General features: G+C 31.5%; 1 protein-coding gene across 1 annotated transcript in view; it reads left to right on the forward strand.

The window, feature by feature from the left end:
• The first annotated feature begins 3,977 nt into the window (after positions 1-3,977).
• Positions 3,978-26,876, forward strand: part of LOC134724812 (prolactin-releasing peptide receptor-like) — a 28,913-nt gene continuing 6,014 nt past the window's right edge. The window contains exons 1-2 of the mRNA XM_063588088.1: positions 3,978-4,895; positions 25,594-25,815. Coding sequence (XP_063444158.1) covers positions 4,062-4,895; positions 25,594-25,815 — 1,056 coding nt within the window. The 5' untranslated portion in view covers positions 3,978-4,061. The remainder of the gene's footprint in view (positions 4,896-25,593; positions 25,816-26,876) is intronic.

Consider the following 26,876-nt stretch of genomic DNA (forward strand, 5'->3'; position numbering starts at 1 on the left):
TCGCCATTTTGCCTTTGGTATTTAAGTATAGCGAACTTTTGAATACCCAGAAAGCAAAAACAGTTTTACTTTTTGCTATTCGCTTTACTTGCATGAACAAAGATACGAACTATATTGCAAATTCAAATACATGTACATTTTAAATAGATAAAGCCTATGACAAGGGAGGGATTTTGATGGTAAATCAGCTCCTGACATAAACGTCAGTCATACATTTTTCGTTGACGAGCTCCTATATGACAATTAGATACCTATCTATATATATGTTCATAAAAAATATATCAAGAAAGCATTATTATTAACGAATACGTCGAACAAACATGAAATTATCCTTTTAGATTCAAACCAAATAAGATATCATAAATCTAAAAGCAAATTTTAGTCAAACATCATAATTGTGCAAAATGTTGCATGCACTTTTGTCCAATTTCAGTTAGAGTGGCAAAAACTAAGTCGGTATTTTAGTCTTTATAACATTTCAAAGAATCATTTAAAAGATTGATGAATGTCATTTTAAGTAAACGTCAGAAGGGTAAAAATTATGTAGGTATTACTGCAATAATCTAACCACAGTACGACATCCAAAATCTCATTAACAAGAAAATATTTCTTAATAAATACGGTACATGATATAACATGCAAACATAACCAAAATCAAAAATCTCGAGGCACTTCGTTCTTACAAAAGATTTAAAATTCTATATAATAGCCTGTGATCCTGAAGGTTTTATATTCCTAAATTATCTCACTTATATTTAGTGTAGCTAAAGGTAATATCTTCCGTTAGCTTGCTTGCTAGCTGAACCATGAATTCATTATTAAGTCAGGTATACTACCCTCCTTCCGAAGTAGTGTTGTCCTACACACAGTAAGATTGGTTATCTGTCGTACTTTCAAAACTCTGCTTGATCTTAATTTTTATTAAAGGGGTTACTACATTAGCGCGCATTATCATAACATTTGCGCGCTAAAATCTTTACGTTTGCTCGCAGCTTTTGAACTTGAGCTAAAGAATACAACATATATAGTTAAGTCTGCTTCGTATCTTGACTAACATCTAGAAAATTGACAATAAGAGTCGGTTGAAAACAAAACTTTACGCCAAAAAGAGATGATTTCAGCTTCCAAATTGTGAACTTTCCATTTCTGTATATCTACATTCAAGCAGCGCCTGCATACGAATTATGTATTTGTCAATTGGTAAGATATTCCCAAGTATTTCTCATCATGATTTTTTTGATAGAGGGTTGCAGTCTGCATGAAAGCTATTAAACCAAGAGTTCCAAATGATAAAGTTGAACTCATCCCTATACAAAATTTACCGACGCCATCACGTATCGGTTGACTGTTATGGAATATCCGTTTCACATTTGATAACGGACATGTTCCTAAAGTCGTAACGGCAATCCCTCTCTTGCCCTTTTAACGAATGTGCCCTACCGAATGCGACTTGTTCAACATGAGCAAACGGGTGACACATGTGGAGCAGGATCTGCTTACTCTGCCAGTGCACCAGGCGAGATCCCTCCTGCTTTTGTGGATTTCGTCTGGCTTATTTTTAGTTTTATATGTTGTGCTTTGTGTACTATTGTTAGTCTGTTGTCTTTGTCTTTATAAACTTTGTCGTCAGTTTATTTTCGATTTATGAGTTTCAATGTCCCTCTGTTATCTTTTGCTCCTCTTTTGGTTACATTTACGAGCATTCTTTCGAAGGTAAACTAATTTTTTATGTCCTAATAATCTGAATATCTGAAGCTCAATATTTCAAAAAAAAACTCCCAAAAAATTATTTGTACATGAATATGTTGCATAAAATTGATCATTGTTGTGATCGTGGAATTATTGCGGGCTGTTTGTTTATAATTCTGGTACTTTTGATGATAATTATTTACACCACTGGGTCGATGCCACTGCTGTTGGACGGTCCCGAGATTATCACCAGACCAGTAGTCAGCACTTTGGTGTTGACATGAATAGCAATTACGTGGTCATTTTTTTTTTTAATTTCCTGTTTATAAAACTTTGATTTTTTTCGAAAAACTAAGGATTTTCTTTTCCCAGGAATAGATTACCTTAGCCGTGTTTGACACAACTTTTTGGAATTTTGGATCCTCAATGCTCTTCAACTTTGCAATTAAGTGCATTTATGCGTTAAGCTATAACGGGATTTCTTATGATCACTTTACAATTGTTATAATATTCAATTTGAAAAATATATTACAATTCAATGCAATTCAACTCAATTCAATTCAATTCAAATCTTTATTGCCATAAAACTAAATATTTATAGTATGTGACACAACATAACAAAATGAAAATAAAAATAAAAAATAACAACAGGATCATTAATATACAAAATAAAAGTAAATATTTTCAGAGTCTCCTGTCCTCAGTAAGATGGACTGTTTTAAAAAGGATCCTAGCTTATTTACCTGAATGAGTGAAATTGGTATTAGTAACAAATTCATAAGTTTGTTCAAAACTAATAAAAAAAAATATAGTCATACTTATCACTGTTTATAATCTTTATTTATTACCTGTGTTACCTTTAAAATAAACAAAATTTAACGCATTTTAATCCCCAAATGTAATGCGCCCGAAATAAGGATTGTGTGATCCGGGCTGACATCACTCATGTATGTTGATTTGTAGATTTTTTGCACGTATTATGTGTTCTTTGTATCATTGCTCCGTGTATGATTTTCTAATTTATATATTTCATATACCCCAAATCTCTATGATATAGGAAAAAAGTCATATATATGTGTTTGGAAGCCAGGCGAGTCTAAACTATGTTGTTATTGTTTTGCTTTGGTTTTTGTTTTTATTTTAACGGGAACTGGTTCTTCTGTGTACTGTCGTTACATTAGACTCAATGTATCTTTTGTAGGGCCAAATGTAATAAAGGATGTTCGCTTTTTTGTTTCAAAAATAACAAGCTGTTTTAAAAGAATGATAGTATATGAACAACGGATGTCAAACAGTAGAAATTCCACACATTTTTGGCACTACATGGATTAAACTAGATCCGAATGTATTATGAAAAAAATCAAAAACAATAGTAGCGAACATCCTAAAGAATTTAAACCAGGATTTGAATTTTGTTTCTCTTGCAGAAGTTTTGAAATTGAAACATTTCACTATCAAGATGCATATGTTCTATGGAAATCGTTATTTTAATGATATCAAGCCCATACAAACCTGCTTTTGCATGAAATTCTATTGCATATGATCTCACTTGTGTTTATTAAAACCGCTAATTGCTTCAGGTTTTTTTGTTTTATCTATTAACGGGGCAGATGATTTTAAGTTTTGACATGTAAATGTACTTTAAGTTTTCTGAAAATTAAAGTTGCACTTTTATGCACTGTTTTAAACGTTATTCGGTGTTAGGTTCGTCAGAAAGAGTTGTTAAGTTATATGCTTATAGAGTTTGATGGGTCACGTTGCGCTTCCATTTGTTTTGTTTATAATTCCAGAAGCAATTAGTCCTCAAATTATTATTAATAATGAGAAAATGTTTGAAATAATTACTACGCACCGTTTGTAATAGAAAAGCATGTTCGTCTGATTGTTTATTAGTCATTGTTTATCAATCTTTTAAAACAACGAGAAATTAATACTACAAGACAACTAACGATCAGTGTATCAGAAATCGTTTGTAAATCTAAATACGATCGGAGTATATATCACATTCGAGTTATATTCTAAATACTTAATATTGGTTTTATTAATTAGGATGATTATATGCTCTGGTGGAATAGATAAAGCTGATCGTATTAACAGAAATTTACTTCAGTATTAATTACGGTAAATCCTCATTGTAACTTACATCCGAGAATCAATTACAAACACACATTGATATTTACAGGCAAAGTAACATACAACTATACATGTCTTCTTTACCCATCTTCATTCTTACGGACATATACCACGTACAGATGATGTTTAGTTCCAACAGAAATGCCTCTGTTGCATGTACGATATTCTTATAGGAAACAGATAATCAGTTATTCACTTTTTATCTTTTATCCCTATTTTTATAGATATGGAAATAAATCATGACATTTATTAACAATTATAACTCTTCTATAAATTTTCTGGATCAAAATTATATTAATGTTTCAACATGTCTACTGGATTATAATTCAACATTCAGTAAAACTTGTGATTTGAAGTTAAATGGAAGTAATGCCTCGTCAAGTTTTAGGAATAGTTCCAGTATTTACGTTTATCCGCCAATTCCAGAAGATGGACTCATAGGATTAATCGTTTTATATTCATTGACTACTCTTTTGTCCATAGCAGGGAATTTATTTGTTGTTATTGTTTTTGCGAGGGGCCGAAGATCAAGGACAGACTTACGGATTTATCTGATTAATTTAGCAGCATCCGATTTAGTTATGGCGATATTCTGCATGCCATTTACATTTGCGGACGTTATTTGCCAACGTTGGGTATTCCCCGATATTATGTGTCCCCTTGTCTTATTTCTACAACCCTTGTCAGTCGCAGCTAGCGTATTTACAAATATGGCAATTGGTGTGGATAGATTTATAGCCGTTATGTTTCCGTTACACCGCCGCTTGACTTACAGACGTGGAAAATACGTCATATGCATTGTTTGGATTTGTGCGATATCTTTGGCGTCGATACAGTTGTTTGTAGGGAAAACAACAAGAATCTCGAACGAAATAACTGTTTGTGACGAACATTGGCCGCCATATTTATCCCGTAAAATTTATACTGTTTTCATTTTGTTACTGACCTATATCATTCCATTAACGATACTTTCAATAACATATTTGGTCATAGGCATTATTCTTTGGAAAAGAACAGCACCAGGAAACTGTCATGTTGAACGAGATATGCATCAGCTGAGGGCAAAAATAAAGGTAATCAACAAAGTAAAGAAAGAATATTGCTTTCAAAGCTAGTCCTAAATTAAGGTTGCATTTTAAATATGAATTACTCAAAAATAGAGAATCACATATTTAATCTTTTTAAAATAGTTTGTGCTTCATAAGAAATGGTTAATTAAAAAAATATATTTTTCCAGTCTAAAATGTCAGTATAGGCCGAAAAATATAAATATACTTAAGTGTTTACCCTTTGAGTACATGTAACTAGAACAAATTGAAACGTTAATTTCCCCTTTAAACATTTATTTGTTCGGGTAATTGATACATCATTGGCTTTTAATTCGTATTGGGGTATGTGCGTTACTAGCGACGGTAAATACAGAAACACGTTTCAGACGCACAAACTCTAAAAAAAAGTATAATTTTCATATTTCCTATATATATATTCGCTGGTAAAAGTACTTTATTATAGTCTAAATGTATAAATGTATAAATTGTGGTATTGAATCACTTGTTTTATGCCACGAATTACGTCATACAACCACGGCTATAATCTTTAACTTTATGCATTAAAAATGTTCAATAATGGTATCAAACATCGTTTTAATTCTCTGGAAATGTAAAGGATGAAATATCCCCCGCAATGTGCCTTCTTATAGTATTGATGTATCTTTTACAACTTTCATCGACTTAGTTTGTGTAAAAGTCGTTAGAAATAAAATATATTCATACAAGATATTTCCGTGTTTTGTTTGTTTGCTTCGTCGTAAATTTTTGTTTTGAAAAATTTGAAGATATTAACTTAATGGGAAACGATCCAAAACCTTTAGACGACAATCATCATGTAGCAATAATGGGAAGTAATTAAAAGCATAGTATGAGATTTAGCACCCATTTTATACCTATATACCATTATGAACCATTCGAACACGCGATGAACTAAGGTTCTCTGGAAGGGTTAGGAAGTTTTTGCTCCTATTTTACTACTCGCCATTTTACTTATGTTTAAATCCGATGTTAACTTTTAAAAGAATCGTTGTTAAGTCATTATACAGTAGGGGACTGTAAGCGGTATCTTGCCTAACTCTAAAACTTAATTAAATTTATAACCCACCACTAGATATCGAAAGAGACAAAATGAAGGAAAGCGATGTTTCTTCATTTATATTATCTTTAATCACTAACTTTCCCGAAATAATAATATTCATGTTATTTTTAATGTTAAAGTTTTTGGTTTTCGGCTGAATAGATACAGACTAGCGGATAGAGTGTGTGGGAAGCACATATTCCTTCAATCTTTTTTAATTTCTTTTAGTTTTGTACTACACACATTGATTAATTTGTTGTTGTATAAAATTAACAGTTTTTCTTTACAACTTTTCTGTACTAACGAGAAACTGCGAAATTAGAATATTGAGGTTTTTCTAGTTGTTTTAAATCGTCATGAATACCAAAACTTTTCTTTTTTGTGAACACGAAAATGAAATTTGTAATTTTAAAATCCAATATTGAATAATTGTGTAATCTTGCGGATAAAACAGGAAATTGTGAGCCATTTATCGTTTCACGATATTGACAAAATCTTTGAGTGTATTTAAGCTCCCTTACTTTCCGTTTATTACAAATAGTCAAATAAGTTGCCGTTGTGAAGTTTTGAAAGTTAATATACGAAATACTCGAATAACTCCGGATATGTTTCTGTCGACATAATCGATATTATATTACATACTTAATGTCAGCTAATTTAGTTCAGATAGTTATTACGGAACCGTTCTTAAAAGTACAATATTTATTCCTGAAAACAGATAAAATTAACGTGCAAACACAACATGTTTTTAGGATTATTATCAATAGTTGGACATGTTACCAAAACTTTGGAAATTCATAAATAAAAAGAATAGAAATTCGGGGCGACCTACATTTGCGTGGATTTTTTAATGACAAAATGAGAAATTGTATTACGCTTCCGCGTATTTCCCCTAGTTTTTGTTTTTGTATAAATCAGCGCAAATATAGTAACTTTTCATCAGGTAAAATTTGCGCAAATGTGGATTTTTTTCGCGCAAATGTAGACGCGTCGTAAATGAACAATCGAGATCCGTCTGTGCTCATCTTTGTCTTAATGAATTGGAAATCACAGACATAATCTATAATTTAAATAAAGATAAAAGTAGAATACCGATGTATGAAATTTACAAATCGATTGAGAAAAAAACAAATCCGGGTTACAAACTAAAACTGAGGGTTACACATCAAATATAAGAGGAGAACAACGACACAACACTTAAATGCAACACACAGAGAAACGAACTTTAATAAAGCAATGGTCATTTTTCTGAATTGGTACAGAACATTTTAAGAAAAATGTTGGGTTGAACCTGGTTTTGTGGCTAGCCAAACCTCCCGCTTTTGTGTCAATGTTAAATATAACATTAAAATGACAACATGACATGCCAGGTAAATACGTACCAATCCCAATTCCGTATAGTCATAATAGTATACATTTTAAGAAATCTGAATAACTTAATAATCTTCATACTTTCATGGTATTTCTCGTAAAAAATAGTTATCAAATTGTCATTGAAATTCTGACTCGTGCGTTTCTTTTATTATCAAGGAATGTCACCTCACGATATTAATAACTCATTTGAGAGGATATTCTTTAGTGAACACACTGCATATTCCCAACACCCGTTCTGCCTGGTTTGGGGACCACATACGTTGGTATTCAGCACTGCAACAGTAAACAATAATGAATATATACATACGCAAAAAGTGTACCAGTTCACTGATTCGATATAAATACTTTAATTTACCCTGAAATTAAACAAAAACTATTGTTTTTTTCCGTAGATAATGTACAAAACATATTCTTTGTGAAAATGAAATGACGGTTGACCTGCTTGTTTCAAGATACAAGCATTTGAGGGAGAATATGTGTTTATGGGGGAAAAAATTCTTTCGGATCATTTGAAATGTATATGTAGTAATGAGAGTAAACGAAAAGAATATATAAGATAAAAATCTGAAAAAAATCTTTACCAGGATGGATTTCAGTTTGAAGGTTTTTTTTAACTTGGCAAACTATTGTGCTTTTCAAGCTAATGGAAACAAATCGGTAGACCATGTCCTGTTTAAACGATTTTTTGGAGGTCAAATATCGCCTAATTAAAGAAATGTCTAGTGCCCTGTGATTTTGTGTTTACTTATTATATGAATAGATACTGCCATTCAAAAAGAGATGATGATTATAATTGTATAATGTTTCAGGTCACTTGTTATTCATAGTAATTAGGACAAGAACCTTTCTCTTTCTAGCAGACTACGAATGACATTTAAATATCTAATATTATTTTATTATAGTACAAAATTGTATCTCAAGGGTCTTTTAAATTGCAGTGATTGTTTATTTTTACTTTTTGACAATGTATTCCACCTGCTGCCTTGTCATATGACGTCATTGCGTCTTGTTGTAATATACGTAGAACATGTTGTTTATGGAGTTGACGTCATATTCAACAAGTAGAAAGACTTCCTCTGGTGAAATACAGATTGCAAATCAACGTGCTTTCTTTGATCAAAAATGTATTTACTATATATCAAAACGTATACTGAAATATTAATGAAACAGAGCAATGTCATTTATTATGTGAATGATTAGAATAAAATGACTACTTCTGAAATGTATCAAGCAACATTTAGGATGTAACATTCTTAACCACCAATCATTTTAGTTTAAAATCGTATATTTTTATTATAAAATCAAAATATAAAAAACCGTGAGAAGTTCAATTATACTTGGAAGTCTCATAACAAACCCGGAAACAAGTATTGAAATTTTTATATGAATCCGTCTCAACTGATTGATATATGTTTGAGATTTTCTACTTAGTTATTTTGTAACGTCTTTGCCATCTGATACAAAATAATGACAGAAGATTTACTTTAGTTCTAGGTCAAAACTTCAGAATAAAGAAAAATAGGTTAAACAAACAGATAATAATTGGGTTTAAGAGTATAAAGAATAACGGCAAAAATCAAAGAATTGGCTCACAATATTCTTGTTACAGAAATACGGAATACAGTTATCAAGTATTATTAGAAAAGCCGTTTTTTTTAAAGATAAATAATTATGAGCGGAAAAAATGAAGAATACAAACATGAAGGACCCCACTCCCCCTCCACCAATACCCCTAATTGTTGTGCAATATGAACCTATCAAAAACGCGATGAATCAAGGTTCTCCGGAAGGGTTCAAAGATCCGACTCCTCTCAAACTACCCGCCATTTTACTTGTATTGAAATCCGATGATAACTTTTTTTTAAATTAAGTCATTATACAGTAGGTGATTTAAAGTGGTATCTTAATAACTTAATTCAATTTTTAAATCACTAGAAATCGACATAGACGAAATTAACAACAGCGATGTATATTCATTTCTTTTACAGTTTTGTACTACGAACATTGCTAAATAATTTTTTATTAACATAACTGTTTTTTGGTACAACAGTTCTGTTTTCATGTTAAAGGAAGGAGAGCATTGAGGTTTTCGAGTTGTTTAAAATCATCATGATTTCGAAAACTGTGTAATTTCACGCGAAAAGGAGATTTGCAACTCTAAAGTTCAATACTGAGTATTTACGTTACCTTGTGGATCAAACAGGGGAAATGAGCCATTTATCTTATCGCGACCAAATGGTTGAGCGTGTTTGAGTTAAACTCCCTACTTTCACATGCTTTTCAAAAAGTCAAAAGTGTAATCAAGTTTTGAAAGTTGATAAGCGAAATACTCGAATTACTCTGAATGTTTTTTGTTGAAATGATTCGATAATTTAATACATACTTAATCGCAGTTAATTTAGATTATGGAAAACGTTCTAAAATAATCACATAATATTCTTTTCTGAAAAACTGATGACATGTTAACAACGACCACAACACATGTTTCTTTGGAAACTCTCAATAGGTTGCGCTATTACAATGTACCAAAGGTTTATGAAATGTTTCATAGCATAAAAATTAAAAGATTATAAATGAGAAAAATACAAACCTGTCTATGCAAGAGAAGTACTGTAAGATGTATCACGGTCACATAGTTGTATCTATTGGAATCAGAGACAAAGTTTATAGTTCAAATTTTCCCAAGTCCGAAGGACTAGTTACTATTTAGTTTTCTTGTTGAATGGTTAAAAGTTGATTGGTTTTTTCTGCTATGTAATAACTTTCATTGCCACGTTTTCATAGTTTCTTAGTATTTCTGGTAAAAAATGGGTATTCCATTGACATTAAAATTCTTGCTCATAAGCTTCTTCTATTCTCAAGGAATTTCCAATTTCGATAGCACTAACTTATTTGAGTAGATAGTTTTTATTGAATATAACTGCATGTTCCCAACACCCATGTTACGTAGTTTGAGGATCACATAGGTTGATATATTTTTTTTCAATTCAAATCTTTATTGCCATAAAACTTCATATTTATAGTATGTGACACAACATAACAAAATGAATATAAAAAATAACAACAAGATCATTATTAATTTACACATAATTGAAACAGAAAAAAAGTAATACTTATACTAGCGCAAAAAAGTGAAGCAATATTCCGAGTGGAGGATTACTTAATGATTCTTGAAATTTAACAAAAACGTATTTTTTCCCGTAGATAATGTACAAATAAAACAAATTTATGATAAACAAAAAAGTCGGTCGATCTGCTTGTTTTCATTTGTATAGAAATAGATATTATTTAATAGAAAACATGTCTATCGGATCATTAGAAATGTGAAGATAGAAATGAATACAACGAAAATAATATTAGATTCAGAATTCGGTATATAATTTCATCAGGATGAATTTTTGTTAATAGAATTATTTCATCGAGGCAAAATAATCTGGATTTAAATCAACGAAATACATCGATAGACCTTTTACTTTCAAAAAGTTTTTTTTTGGGTCCAAATATCGTCTTATGGTATTCAAGGTGCCAATGCTATGTGATTTTGTCTTTTACTTATTGTATGAACATATACTGACTGTTCATGAAAGACCTTTGTTGTAAGGATTTTGATTATTTTCCAGGTCATGAGTTACTTATAGATATTTTGATAAATCATATCTCTTCCTACGAGTACTATTTAAAAACTGATCTAATTTCATTATAGTACAAAATTGTATCCCATGGGTCTTCTATCTTGCAGTGAAGGTATATTTTTACTTTTCGAAAATATATTCCACCTGCTGCCTAGTCACATGACGTCATTGCCTTGTTGTTATATACGTAGATAATGTTGTTTATGGAGAAGACGTCATATTTAACGAGTAGGAGGACTTCCACTGGTGCAATAGTCTCGCAAATCAACGGGCTTTCTGTAATTATAAACAAATCTCCTAGATCAAAACTTATACTGAAATATGAAACCTAGCAATGTGATTTATTCTTTGAAAATATAATAAATGACTAATTCTGACCTATATTTAGGAAAATTCAACGTCTTTTATACAATGAACTCATTTAATTTAAAATCTTACCTCATTATCAACAAAAGTTATAATAATTAACCGCATAGAAGTACAATTCTACTAATAAGTCTAAAATAAGATCCGGAAACAAGTTTAGAAAAACTTTAATAAATCCGTCTAAACTGATTGATAACACTCTCAGATTTTCGACTTTGAACACCCAAATTAGTTGTTTTGTAAAGTCTTCGCCATCTGTTACCTTATAATGGCCGTAGATGTACTTTTGTTGAGTTTCATTGTCAATTTAATAATTCCCAATAATTGCAAATATGTAGGTTGCATTTCTGTAAATGTTGACAATGCATTTTCCCATATGAACTCCTTTAACGACTAAAACTGTACCAATTTTACTATCATGCTATGAAGTTTTGAAGACAAAAAATCTTATCCTAGAATTGAAAGTTCATATGCACCACAATTTTTTTCAAAGGCCAGAATTTAGGGCTATGCGGCATATTTTCAACTTTTATATGCCCTGAACTTCTCAGAGTTTAAACTAACACTAATGTTCTTAACTACCCCTACCTCGAATGAAAGGTTACCACAAGTTTCTCTGTAAACAACATTCACATGTTTATTTACTGGTAACATTCCCAAGTTATGTCTCTGCGAGATGGAACACAGAGAGCATAACTGGGAACCAGTATGTAAACAAAATTAATTTTCTATAAATATTCAAGATCTCCCCAAAAGAGGCGTGTTTTGAGAAACAGCTGTAATTACAAAGTGCAATCTGTATACAACAAATTTAGTCTTAATTGCTATTGTTTTATCCCTTCAGTATCGACATTATTTAAGAAACAAACCATTCTAAATTGTCCGTAAATAAATTTTGAAATTATTATGGTTTTCAACTGCATTAGCCAGAGTTGGTCTGATAGGAGTTTTACATGACGGAGTGTCTATTCGTCCGGCTAGCCGAACGAATAGTTAAAAGTCTCTATTCGTCCGGCCATCCGTCTGAGGATGCGCAAATCTTCAATATCAATAAAAGCGTCATGTGATGCGGAAAGTGTCCCGGATGAGGTGTCGGATAACACACGCGGTGTCGGATAACACACGCGCGGATTCAATGGATGTTTTGAGAATTGGAGATCGTATTTTTTATTTAAAGATGTCATAGAGAGAATGTGATTGCTTTAAACAAATGTATATAGGAGTGATTCAAGAACAATAGCGTGTACATGTTAACCGTGAGGAATAAGCCTGAAATCAAAGTGAAATTGATGATTTAACCCCCTTTACCTTATCATGCTTATGGAGACAAAACGCATTCGGAAAAAATACTATATCAAACTTGCTTGGATGCATTATTTTCAAGTTATACTACAACGGAGATAAATGAACATACGGATATGCCTTGACTGGGAATTAGACACCAGGGTTGGTGTACCCCCCTTTTTTCTGGTGTATCTAATACAAATTTTGTTTATAAAACAATCTTATCGAAAACACAATCCTTATTTTTGGGACAGGTTACACGTGCCTGCCATTTTCTCTAATTTCCTATGAATTAAAAAACAATTTAAATGAAGAATCGTGCTGATCATATGAGGACCTTACTTTCACCAAACATCACAGAAACAATAAATTCAGATCTTTTGGAATCAAAGATAAAGCCAATAATGATTGGCCCGAATTTTTACCTTACATGAGATTAATAAGCAGAACTACAAAAGAGAGAATCATCCCCCTCCCTTTTCCTACCCAAATTCCTTTAGAATATTAGAATAAAAAAAACTAAATCAAATGTTGTTGTTTTTTTATTTATTAGAATTAGAACATAAAACGATGTTAGACAATATAATTATTTTAAACAACTCGTGCTTTATTTAAAACCTTCAAAACACGATGCTATATCTTCATCATTATATTTTTGGCCGGACAAATAGCGAAAAACCGTAAAAAAATGCTATTTGTCCGGCTTGACGGATGAATAGACATTTTTGACTATTCGTCCGGTTAGCCGGACGAATAGCCACTGCCTTTACCTGACTGTCATACAAGCGAGAGGATTATATAGCTTTAAAACATAGATTAATCGACCACTTTTTAAATAAGGAAATGCATGTACCATGTCATGAATATGGCAGCTGCTTTCCATTCATTTGATGTGATTGACTTTTGTTAAGGGTCTTTATAAAGGGTACTTTTTGTTATTTTACTTCTTTGTACATTTGTTTGCTATTTCTTTTGATTTTCTTGGTCATTGCTCTTTGTCTGTTCTTAAATATTATCATAAGCTTTCAGGTATTTGGCTTTGAGTGTTCCTGGTGATTGATAATCAGAAAAGCGCTCCAGACGCATGCCATTTAGTACATGCTGTTTTAAACAAAAATAAATACTAGGCTACAGTTAATCATGATTCGGTACACAAAAGTGCATTTGTTTGTGACTAGTTTGTACCCCTGTATTAGTAAATAATGCACCATCATCAACAGAAAAAAAAATATTCTAATAACAAGACACAGCTATCAACATAAATATGAATTATCTCAGATTTTTTTTCGTCATATTTACTGTATAAGGTATAAAAGCTAATACCTACGATATATTGAAAACAAATGACACGTTAAAAGAATTTTGTGTATCCTTTAAAACTCAGTAAAAACTCGTTGTGTTTGTTATAACATAGGGTATCAGAAAATGTATATAGAACAATCAAAAAACAAAATCAAATAGCTTAAATCATATTTTCCAACTTATATAGATCTGCGATTTTTATTACCTTATAACAAAGTTTACTTCTCCGTTAGTAAATTCTTCAAGTGTTTATGGTGTTACGTCCTGAGCTTTCAGTTGATTGTGTTTGACTTGTTAGCTATTTAGAAATGCGCCTCGGACGGACGTAAAGTGTTATTTTCTTTAAATGATAGTGGAAATACAACAATAGGCTTTGTACGTTGAGTTCGGGATATCTTTCGTTGCGGCTTATTTTTCGATTTTGATCTATAAAATGATTTTAATATACAAATTTCTTGGCTTAATTGTCTGATGATAGACTAACAATGTTAATTACAGAACATCTAAACATGTACTGATTGCTAATACATTGTTTAGGATTTTATTGTTTTTCAGGTAGTTAAATATACATAGAAATGACGATAAACCATCTTACAATTGATTTACCTGTTAAACTTATATTTGATTTACTAGTTATTGTAATATTGTATATCAGGGATCGGATAACTTGAATTGAATTTCTAATTTTGGAAAATTAAATTTTCATGCGGCTTTATACTATTCCGTTGCTGCCTTTCTTTTCCATGTGTCGTAAATGCAAAATGGGGTCAAATTAGTTTATTGGTTCGTGACGCCCAGTCTTCAGTTTTTCAGATTGTGTTTGAATACTGTTGTTGGTTCTTTCATTTTTGATATTTTGGAGTGCTGTTGTCAGTTTATTTTCGATTTTTGGGTTTAGTTTAAACATATCTATTTATAGTGGATTGGGAAACAAGTTTTGCAACTTATATTAATCCCTTTCCACTTTGCGGGTGCGAGTGCTGCCTTGTAGCGGCATTAACCTACTTTTTCTCGAAATCTACAAGGGTGTCTTTATATCGTCCCCTTCCGACGGACTATCATCGTTTCCTTAAGACCATACTCGCAAATGGTGTCAAGGGAGAGCCAAAAATTGAGTTCCAGAAATTTTCATCCCGAACGGGAATCGAACCAGGAACCTTTGTGTTAGTAGTCCTATGCACTAACCACTACACCACGGCTCTCATTTGGGTTTGAATATCCCTCTCGTATCTTTCGCATCTTTTTTAATACCAATACATACATTTATTTGTTTAGAGTTTGGAAATAAGTTGCCCTCCAATAGATAAAAATAGTCAATGTTTTTTTTCTAATTTTGTAATTTTCAAATGTTGAATCTTATATTTTACAAATGACATAACCTTTCATAAAATCTTTTTAAATTGAAAAATAATCTTGAAAGGCAATCCGTGTACTGCGATAACTTTGTACTGTTCTTAGCGTTATTTGGCCCTGTTAGTGAATTTCAATGTGTTTCAATTCAACTTTGTTTGAAGTGCCGTTGTTAGCAGGTGTATTAATTTCCCTTGAGGAGAAAAAACAGAACGGAAACAATAAATCTATCATTATAACATTAACCTTATGTCAAATAATTGCAGATTGCATAGACCATTAGATGATATAACGGGTTTTTCATTGTTATACACATTTGTTACATCTGAAGACGATTCGGCAATTAAAATTAATTATAGAAATATAACCAAAAAAAATTTTGAATGCTTTTAACTCTTAATGATTTATTAAGTAAAAATACAATTCTTTACTTCAATATGCTGAATCAAACTCGCTTCACTTATTTTTATCTGTACTCTACTTGTTCAAACAAACAAACAAATTAATCTGTTTTATTCAATCTCAAGAAAACAAATAAAGCATTCGTCATCGTGAATGAATTTTTAATAACGCTTTGAAATACAAATAACTGCATATTTTGTAATGACACATTTTTAATGCATTGGGTTTTTGCCTCATTTTTCTTTCTTATTTTAACACTAAATAGTCATAATATCATTATCACATGGTGGTACTGTATTAATAAAAGGTAGAAGAAAAGGGAAATATTCATGTTGATGTCATTTCTAAAAATATACTTCAATTAAAAGTAATAAGGTCACGGAAACAGCATTTCAACCAAAACATGTTTTGTTCAGGGTCTCAAAACCTCAATAATACATATGTCTTCGCGTTCAAACCTAGGAAAACAGAATAAGAGAACACCATAACAATTTAAATAAACTCCATGTATTACCATTTTAAGTTCAATATCACTATGTCTGTTGGTTAAAATCTTACTTTACTCGGTGAAATGATAGAAAATTTGGTGTTTTATAACGAAAGAAAATTGAATATCGCTTGATATCAACAATCGTTTAGTAGCTTCAAAAGTAATAATAAACTCGTGTTTAAGCGGTATGCAATTCGCTTTGTCATGTCGAGAATTGTGTTTTTAGAACTAATAGAAAGTTGAAAATAAACTCATCATAGATACCAGAATTTATTTCTTTCTTCTCAATATCGTTTTAATAACTAAGCCAGTCAGTGTTTGTCGAACAATAAGTAATGATGATACCCTTAATAAAAATTTCCATGCAGTTGTAATTTTTCTGCATTATACATTACTGACATGTTTGGATAATACAAGTTTTCTGTTAATTTGAATTATACGGTTCCTAATTAATGTTATATTGGTAAAATTAAGGTTGGTTCAACTTGAAATCTTTTGAATTTAAGACAGTATTGGCGATTTCATTTTAATGTTTTCATGATGTCATTTTATTTCTTTTTTTAACAAATTTGGATGCGTCTTCTCATTCAATCGGATATCATTCAATAAAGTTCCTTTGAATTGATAAACCTTGTTTTCTGCTTTGATTCCTATATTTTATTTACTGTAAACGATTTATTAGCTAGGCAAATATCACTAGCTAACCTGCTGACAAACATTTGTGAAAAGTGAAATGACAACAATACTGAACTCCAAAGAAAATTCTAAACGATAAGTCCCTTATAAACTGCAAAAATCAAATATTTAAAACATTTTAATGTAATTTAATGTAGAAAATATTGAAATAAACCTTGTTTAAAAGCTTAATAAACTCATCATAGATACGAGGACTAAATTTTGTATATAACTTAACCTATAACTTGTATGACAGTCCCACTTTATTTTCATATTGACAAATATGTGTAAACAAAACACCCCGACATAATAAATAGAAAGGACCAAAATTAACATCTTAATAGATAAAAACTTTATATAAGCTGGATTCAACATTCTATTTCCATATCTATCTCTCCTTTCTATAAACGTGTTGCATCAAATGTGTTAAAAATAGAAATAAAAGTATAACTGACTTGTACTATATTATCTGGATGTTCTTGTAAATGCAAGTCTCTGTATAATACATCATACGTATATTACGTCATGCCCTTTCCTGTTGACGATTTAGGATCCCAATGATGCAATGAAATAGTTTTATTATTGGCTACTGCCATCACAAGCAATTATGACTGGTTGGTTATCTTGTAGTTAGTCGCAAGGGTATTGTAAATATAGTTAGAAAAATATGTAGTAACAAATAGATTTTCCAAATCTCTGCTACATCTAGGACAACTTCAATTACACGAAAATAGTAAATTTGCAATTGTTATTGATAAATCTAGTTCAATTATATAATAACATTACGTGACGGTCTTATTGTCAATGCCTTACCATGGGAAGGTCTCACCAGCCAGGTAGTCAGCAATTCTGATTTGACATGCATTATCATTGATATGGACATAATTATTATAAAATTAACTGAATTCAAAACTTTTTCTAAATATTAAACTAAGAATTTTCTTCCCGATGGAAAGATTACCGTAGTTGCATTTTACAAAATGTTTGTAAATTTCAGTCCTCAATGCTCTTTAACTTCGTTCTATAATATCTTCCAGTTGGTGCGATATAACATACCTTCAATCTCTAATTCGGTTTTCCCTAAAAGAAAGTTGTTCGTAAGTATGCAATTTTTAAAGTGTTATGTTCATTTTGAACATCATTGGTTCAATACCGCTGCAAATGCAGTGTTTGAGTACCGACATAATTTATGGCATACCTTTATCGAATTGTCTGTTTAAAATGTACAAATTAATAAAAAAAAAAAAAAAAAAAGAAAGAAAAAAAAACTGTTGTTCTGGCTCACTCAGGCGAAACTGCCCGTAGATAAGTTTTGATATATTATGTTCCTGTTTATCGCATATATCTTCGTGAATCGGTTTTTAATATTAAGCTTTGTGCGTTTCTAATGAACGTAAATCAAAAGAAGTTTTTTGGATGCATACAATGTATAAAATATTCTTTTCATTCGTATTACTATCTTATTTTGGAAGCAATACATTGTTCTGAACGATACACTATTAATCTAATCGAAAACTTACGAATAAAGATTAGTTATACCGCAAAAGACTGTTCATTTTGTTTTTCATTCTGATCAGAGAATGTGGAATGTGCTTTATCAAGGGTGAGCTCGAGATAAACATGGCTGGTGTCATAAGAGGGAAAGTACAGCTTCGGTCAACCATTAGGAGAACCTGGTATCTCCCTCAATTGTTGGGGATCGTGTTAACCATTTTTATAAGTTTCTGTACATTGTTTTTAATTTGACTGTTGTTTGTTTCTTGTTTTCATACATCATAATATCGGATGTCCTTCTTCGATTGTTTTTGTTGATCATTTAACCTTGGAAAAGATGTCAATTTATACCGATATCTTGATGGAAAAGAAAGCACATTTTATGAAAAAGGGTTCAAAGGGAAATCGTGTCTGTCCCTTAGTACATTCTCACTTAAATAACAACTAGGCAATGGTGTTAAGATTATTCGGTTGGTGTCAAAAAAAGATGAAAGTAAACATCAATGAGCCCAATAGCTACATTTCTACTTTATCTAGAGACCACACTGACAAACGTTCTACAAATTCCAGTACAAACTCAAGTTTTGTTATGATGGTCTACATTATAGCAACTGACATTGCTAAAATCTGACAAATTTGTTGTGACGTCAAAGATCAGCCCGTTTTAACCTTAGTTTTACAGACATGAAAATCATCGCCTCCAGCTATTATCGTTGTCGGTTTCTGGTATCACAATTCAATATTTCCCTTGACGAGCTTTGTTTTTCTGAGATAGTATGTTTTACTTCACACTGTCTGTAATGGATAAATATTCAATCAAATATCTAACAGGCCACACAGGGACTATTGATATGGTTAATAAAAACAATAGACAGATAGTGAAAATTATTCGTCACAGTAAATCAGATTTTTCACAGAACCTTCAATAGTTTTATAGTTCAAGTTCATTAATGCGAATAAATTTTGGCATCTTATTTCCATTTCCTCAAAACAAAATCTAACGCGTTATTCAATATAGAAATTAGGAGATGTGGTATGATTGCAAAACAAAATATAACGCGTTATTCAATATAGAAATTAGGAGATGTGGTATGATTGCAAAACAAAATATAACGCGTTATTCAATATAGAAATTAGGAGATGTGGTATGATTGCAAAACAAAATATAACGCGTTATTCAATATAGAAATAAGGAGATGTGGTATGATTGCAAATGAGACAAGATGTCAACAGAGACAATGACATATATGTAAGTAAATGTAGGTCGCTGTGGCCTTCGATTATGCACAAAACACATACACTTTAGCCAGTTATAAAAGACCACGTCATGACAAATGTGATTTATGCTATAACAATTTAACAAAAAGCAAACATAACAACAGACACCAACTAACAACTGAACTACAGACTCCTGGCAATTATAAGATGAAAACAACGGGACAACAGAAACACTGGAATGCAACGAAAACAACCGCCAACATACATAAATAAAATGATGCAGATATATAAACATGTATGTGAGCATTTAAACCCGTTCGATAACAAGGAATTGTTTTGAAACAGCATAACATGGTAAACAATCAGTGTGACAGGGCTTGACTCTTTAAATATAGTCAAATCACAAAACAACTATCATAAAGACAAAAGAAACAAGAATGTTAATTAAAACAACTAATTAAAACAAATAAATAAATCGTGTTTTCCTGCACTGCAATTTCGATCAGTTTAGTTTCTCTTGATTTAGTATGAAAACATCACAACCGCTATAGAAAACTAAGACCTACTTATGCATTTCCAAAATATGAGGATCGACAAGTTGTAAGACATAAATTTTCTAGTTTATTAAGACATAAATATTTAGTTATATATAATTGTGGAATCAATTTTAGTACCGATAAAGTTAGTATTCAAATAGATATCTAACTTTCTGATTAAATTGATTACATGTATGAATACATTTATTCAAAGTGGTACGTCTCTATCACAATACATCACAGAAAAGAGGAAAACCTACCATTCAACAATATGACATTTGATTCCAAAAAATACAAAATATTAAAACTAACAATTAGCTATAGATATAATAACCGAAATCCAAATTTCTATGTACTGTATTTCATTTGTTGATTGATTCAAATTACTCCCGAAGAATGTTCGAGTTTATAATCAAAGTTTCTCTAATGAATAAAGTTAATTCCAATGTTTGCAGTTTGATAATTCCAATAGCTAATATATAAACACATCCTGGATACTAAATAAAGTTTACACGAATAATGTTCAAATATATTTCGAAAGTAGGGCAACTATATCACAGAGTATATTTTTCACAGTTTGTAATCTTATCTAAAGATATACCCAATGGTGCAAATATGTACGAGTATCATCATTAATGTTATACTACTGAATAATATTGAAATTTGATGGAGTTCTATGCTCTCTATATAAAGTTGTTAAATTACTTCAAAAAATATAGGATTCTTATTTTATGTTTATGATATCTTGAATTTGATGAAAAAAGAAGAGCAAACATACCGATATCTGTTGTTTCGTTGTTTTCCACTTATAGTTGATGTTTCCCTCGGTTTTAGTTTTTAAATCCGGATTTGTTTTTTTTCTCAATCGATTTATGACTTTTGAACATCAGTTTACTACTGTTGCCTTTATTTATCCAAAAACAAATTCAAAAAGGGGAAGAGTTCATAACAACTGACAGAAACAAACACTTTTAATAAACAGAACAAGTGAAAAATAATCGCCATATTCCTGACATCGTCTAGACATTTGCCGGACAAAAATGGCGGGTTAAACATCTTTAAAAAAAATAATCACTACAGAATATGAACATCTTTTTATGTTTTTTCTATGCATGGTCGGGTTGTTGTCTCTTTGACACATTCCCCATTTTCATTCTCACTTTGATTATCTTTTGCTATAGTATACATGGCCAAATAATACAGAAGTTGATTTTTCAAATTCAATTCTAAACAATAACTGTAACACATGCAACTGTATTAATAATGGTACATAGAGCGTTTCAGATGTATTTGTCTATATTAGTCGAACTATTTAATTATCTTAAAAATAAGAAAAACCGAATCGTGGGAAAGGTGAAAAACTTAATTGACGATAAGCAGATAAACCAACCTACACTACCGACAGTGTTTACACATATTTCAACATTTTAACGACGTCGTAATGTCTGATATGTCTAGAACTTATCAGATTGATTCACATTGAAATTGACAGGTCTGGCTAACGAAAAAGTATCGCAGAAGTTATAGGCGTTGGTAGTTACAAAGAGAGACAAATCCTTCCCATAGTTGATTACTTCCTAAGAAGAAGACAACCAGGTATCCGGGAAAAAAGACAATCTTCTTATCAAAATATTTTGTTAACTTTCATCTGTTTTTGCAAAGAGTTGCTGTGGAATTATTCAATTTTTGTTTATAGGGATGGATATAACCATTGGTTGTTGTCCTACTAACACACTTCTTTCATCTCCAATTTAGTATATGCTGCTTCTTCGCTTGCATATTAAATGTTTGGTGAAAACCAAAGACATGTTAGGTAGGGTGACATGTCTTCCATTTGATTTCATACCTTATACTTTACGACAAAAGAGATGATTTCAGCTTTCCAATTGTGAACTTTCCATTTCTAAGTAGCAACATTCCAGCAGCACCTGCATAAGGGGTATATATCTCCCAATTAATACGATATTCATGTGCTTGCATTTCCTATCATGATTTTCTTGATAGAGGGTTGCTGCTTACAAGGAAGCTATTAAACCAAGAGTTTCAAATGGTGAAGTTGAAATCATACCTTCGTAAATTTTACGGACGCCATCACGAGTTGGTTGACCGTTATGGAATAACCGTTTCACAAATGGTATCGGATATGTTCCTTACGTCGTAACTACAATCCCCTTCCCTTTCATGAATCTGACCTACCGAATTAGACTATTTACCGGATTTGTTATCACATAAGCAACACGACGGGTGCCACATGTGGAGCAGGATCTGCTTACTCTTCCGGAGCACCTGAAATCAGCCCTAGTTTTTGGTTGGGTTCGTGTTGTTTATTCTTAAGTTTTCTATGTTGTGTCATGTGTACTATTGTTTGTCTGTTTGTCTTTTTCATTTTTAGCCATGGCGTTGTCAGTTTGTTTTATATTTATGAGTTTGACTGTCCATTTGGTATCTTTCGTCCCTCTTTTAATTATGCACTAAAACCTAAATGCTGGCTCAGTATAAAATCAATATGTTTTGATATATATGTAATATTTGACACTGGACGTTGAACACCAATCATACCTATCCATTCCATATTTAATTTAACAAGACAAATAGCAGCAATAGAAAAACAATTCGCCTTTGAATATTTGGCTTGTAAATATTAATCATTCCTCCTTCCCTGTATTCAAATAACTTAACCTTCAATTACCAAAAACAATCTGATCAAAGTTACCACTTTTATAATTTATGAACGCCAAGCGCGAATTTCGTCTACCAATGATCAGTGACGCTCAATCAAAAAATGTTGAAAGGTTAAATAAAGGACGAAGTTGAAGAGCATTGAGAGTATAAAAATCCCGAAGGTGTTTGCCAAACAGAGCTTGGGTAATATATGGTGTCAAAAATGTAAATGAAACTCTCCGATCCTTGACCTCATATGTTTCTTCATCATTGATTATGAAATTGACAGAACATCAATGTTAGAAAATATTAAGTGACTTAAAATGCAATTTTTGTCAATATTACAGACAGAAATTTGTTCATAAATCGTTGATTTAGCAGTTAACTGCCAGAGCTAAACATTACTTTTGATTTGGAGTTTGGCGTATCGTTTCTCTTTGGAGGCTAATGAACATAAGAAACAACCCGAAAGAACTGTTTTCTTCATAACCAATAATACAATTAAGGTTTTGGTGTAATGGACTGTAATGATTCATGACATATCATTTGTGTGTAGATGAATATTTGAGGTGCATGTCAGTTATGCTGCTCTGGGTTAATTAGATGATCACACGAAACATATCAAAGATAAGATAAGCTTTATTCTCTAAAAGAGATACAATAAATCATCATCCCGTTCTTACTTCTCTTTAGAAAAGTTATTTGTCTTTCTTAGACTAAGAAGAAAATTAATGTTCCAACAAAAGCAAGGTTAGAATGTCTTTTGAACTTATATAGCTAATTTCTTATGTTGTATGTAAACAAAAGGTATTGTAAGAGTGTTCTGCAGTTTAATATTCTCGGAACTATGTAATAGCTAGTTGGCATTAAAAAGAATCATTACCTACAAGCATACTGTAGAGGTTAGAAAAAAAGTTATACCGATATCTTCAACGGAAAATAATATGAAATAAGTTTTCTAGGATCAAATTAGTTTTATTAGTTTATGAAGCACAAAACATGTAGTTTTGAATTCATTGATACATTTAACCACAATTCCGAAATTTAGAGGAAACATATATAAAACTCATAAAGCGTAGCATTCTATCCAACTACACCAACTCGTTAGGTGTTGAATGCTTCTATCCCAGAGCACATAAGTCACCCATTGTTTGTTTGTTTGATTTCGATCTGAAGCTGTTTTGTTTAGTTGTCATTGAATTTTACGATAAGAATACAACTGTGAGTGTAAAAGTTGTTTAAGAAAGTTGCTATGTATGAAAGTAAATATGCAAAATACTTTTTAAACCAGTAAATTAAAATCGCCTTTTGAATCATGAATTCTTTTATAAATGCTAAATCAATAGATGTTCGGTTCGTCTTGAATCTATAAGTACTATAAACTTAATGCTTATCGAAAAATGTTTGATATTAATCCCATATCATTATCTAAATGCAACCGGCATTACAAATTTCTTGATTCACACTATGCAGTAATTGATTATATAACCGAGAAAGATAAAGTTAATTTTATGAATTAAAGATTGTATCATATGCATGCTTTAATTTCAATGGGGCGATCCAGATGAACTGAGAAATTACTGTTTTATGGTTTCTAATCTAATAGCAATATAACTGTTTCATGACGATTACAATGTGTGGTAAATGTTTTATAACAAACAGATTCGTATCAAAAACAGTTGTTTATAAAGATTCAAAAAAAAAATTATATTTAGTTTTTATTTATTTTTTTTTCGGTTTTTATACGACCGCAAAAATTTATTTCCGGACAATTACTTTAGTTTTGGTGAATGGATGTCTATAATGTGTTACCAGAAGGTTCAATACCATTTAAGAAAGGTTGGGATTGATTGATTGATTTGGGGGGTTATGGTCCCAATAGTTTAGGAATGAGGGGCCAAAAAGGGGGTCCAAAATAAGCATTTTTGTAGTTTTCAATCAATAACTTGTGTGTATGAATCTCTTTGAAATTATACCACAAGTTTCCATATCATGAAGGAATGGTTAGTTTTGACTTTAAGGCTTATCGCTCAACATGTTATAGAATTATTGGCAAAAGGGCAAAAAAAAACCCCGGAAAACTAGGTTTTTCTGGTCAATGGATAATTAAAACAATTTAAAAGCGGTGAAAAGAAGGTAATTCAAAAACATTTGGCATACAATGTTGGGTATATTCTGATTTTCCTCTCTTACACTTCTTATAAATTATGTGTAAAGAAATGTCAAGTTTTTGACTAATTGCAAAAAAAAAAGGGGGTAGCAGTTTTCAATTCTTTTCCCCAAATTTCTCAAATTCCAAATTTTTGAAAAGTTTGAAGAAGAAATCTTAAATTTCACAATATTGCGCAATAGATTTGTAAGATCTTGACATTTGATTTGTGTCAGAAACTCATATTGTGTCAAAATTTTTATCACGATCCAAATTCAGAGCTGTAGCAAGCTTGAATGTTGTGTCCATACTTGCACCAACTGTTCAGGGTTTGACTTCTGTGGTCGTATGAAGCTGCGCCCGGTGGAGCACCTGGTTAAATTTGATATCAAGTAAACAAGAGAGGCGAAGGATATCAAAGGAAAGAATGAAAATTGCTCATTTGTACTGAACAATACGAAAATTATTGATATGGTGTTAAATCATGACAAATTGGAATTATCCCAAGCGCACTTGTAAAAAGTCCTGCACAAAAAAGCGTTTCGATTATGATTGCTTATGAGGAAACGAATCGTAGAAGAAAAAGTGCCTATATATATTATCGTATTACTAAGGCATTCAAGAATGACGCATCCGCATCAGGTTACTGTCTTTCTTTCTTTTTTTCTTTTACGTATAACCTTACCTATTATTTCTTAATTGCTATTACAGGTTGTGAAAATGTTGGTTATAGTTGTAGCTATTTTTGGACTTTGTTGGCTGCCACTTCACGGACTTAATATGGCAAGAGATACCAACCCAGAAATAATGAAATTCCAGTCTCAGAAAGAATATTATGTGTTTCTAGGATTATATTTAACAGCCCATTGGCTAGCTATGAGTAATAGTTTTGCCAATCCAATTATATATGGATTTACTAATGAAAGTTTTCGGGTAAGTTCTAACGTAAAATTACTCATAAAAATCTAACTATATCAGTACATGCTGTGGACAGCAAATAAAAATAACACAAAATAAGCATCAAGCAAAGAAAAAGCGCTTCTATCGCTGTTCTTCGTCTCAAAGTCACAAATTCGAAAATCATTGAGAACGACGAAGAACTGTCGGTATACAAACTCACCAAAGCCTACTAGGAAAACACAAAGTAATAACTAAATGCATCGCACCTATAGTGGGAACTTTTACTCTTTTACTGATTTCAATATAAAGTTGATATTTGAATACTTATACCAAATTGATATTCAAACTCATAAATTGAAAACAAACTAACAATGCCATTTCAAAACACGAAAAACGATGAAAATAGATGTAAACAAAATCTTATTTAAACATGACAAACAAGAATGTGTCCACAGTACACGGATGCCCCACTCGCACTATCATTTTCTATGTTTAGTAGACCGTGAAATTGGAATAAATTCTCTAATTTGGCATTAGAATTAGAATGATCTTATCAAAGGGAACATGTATACTAAGTTTCAAGATGATTGGACTTCAACTTCATCAAAAACTACCTTGACCAAAAACTTTAACCTGAAGCGGGACAGACGGACGAACGGACGAACGGACGGACGGACGGTACAACAGATGAACGGACGCACAGACCAGAAAACATAATGCCCCATACCCTCAATTGTTTTGGGAGAAAGCAAGATACATCTGCGCTCAGTATAACTGATAAATCTATAGGGATACCTCCCTGTCACAGAAATACACGTTGATGTATTAGTGATACTAAAGTATTTCCTTGTGATTATATCTAAATATAGTTTATGAAGTACTGTAAAGAATTAATGATCAGATCATTGTCTGCAATGCGATTATAGTTCTACATATTAATGCGCTCCGTGAAGATGCGTAAATATTAAGAACCGATAAATTTGAAACCCCATGTGTAAAGACATTTTATTAATCAAATTATAAGTATTTACAAGGCTAATAACATTAATTATGTCACTGTAGAAACATGTCAAATATAAACTATTCATGTAATT

Source organism: Mytilus trossulus, chromosome 7, assembly GCF_036588685.1.
Source record: "Mytilus trossulus isolate FHL-02 chromosome 7, PNRI_Mtr1.1.1.hap1, whole genome shotgun sequence".
Taxonomy (NCBI): domain Eukaryota; kingdom Metazoa; phylum Mollusca; class Bivalvia; order Mytilida; family Mytilidae; genus Mytilus; species Mytilus trossulus.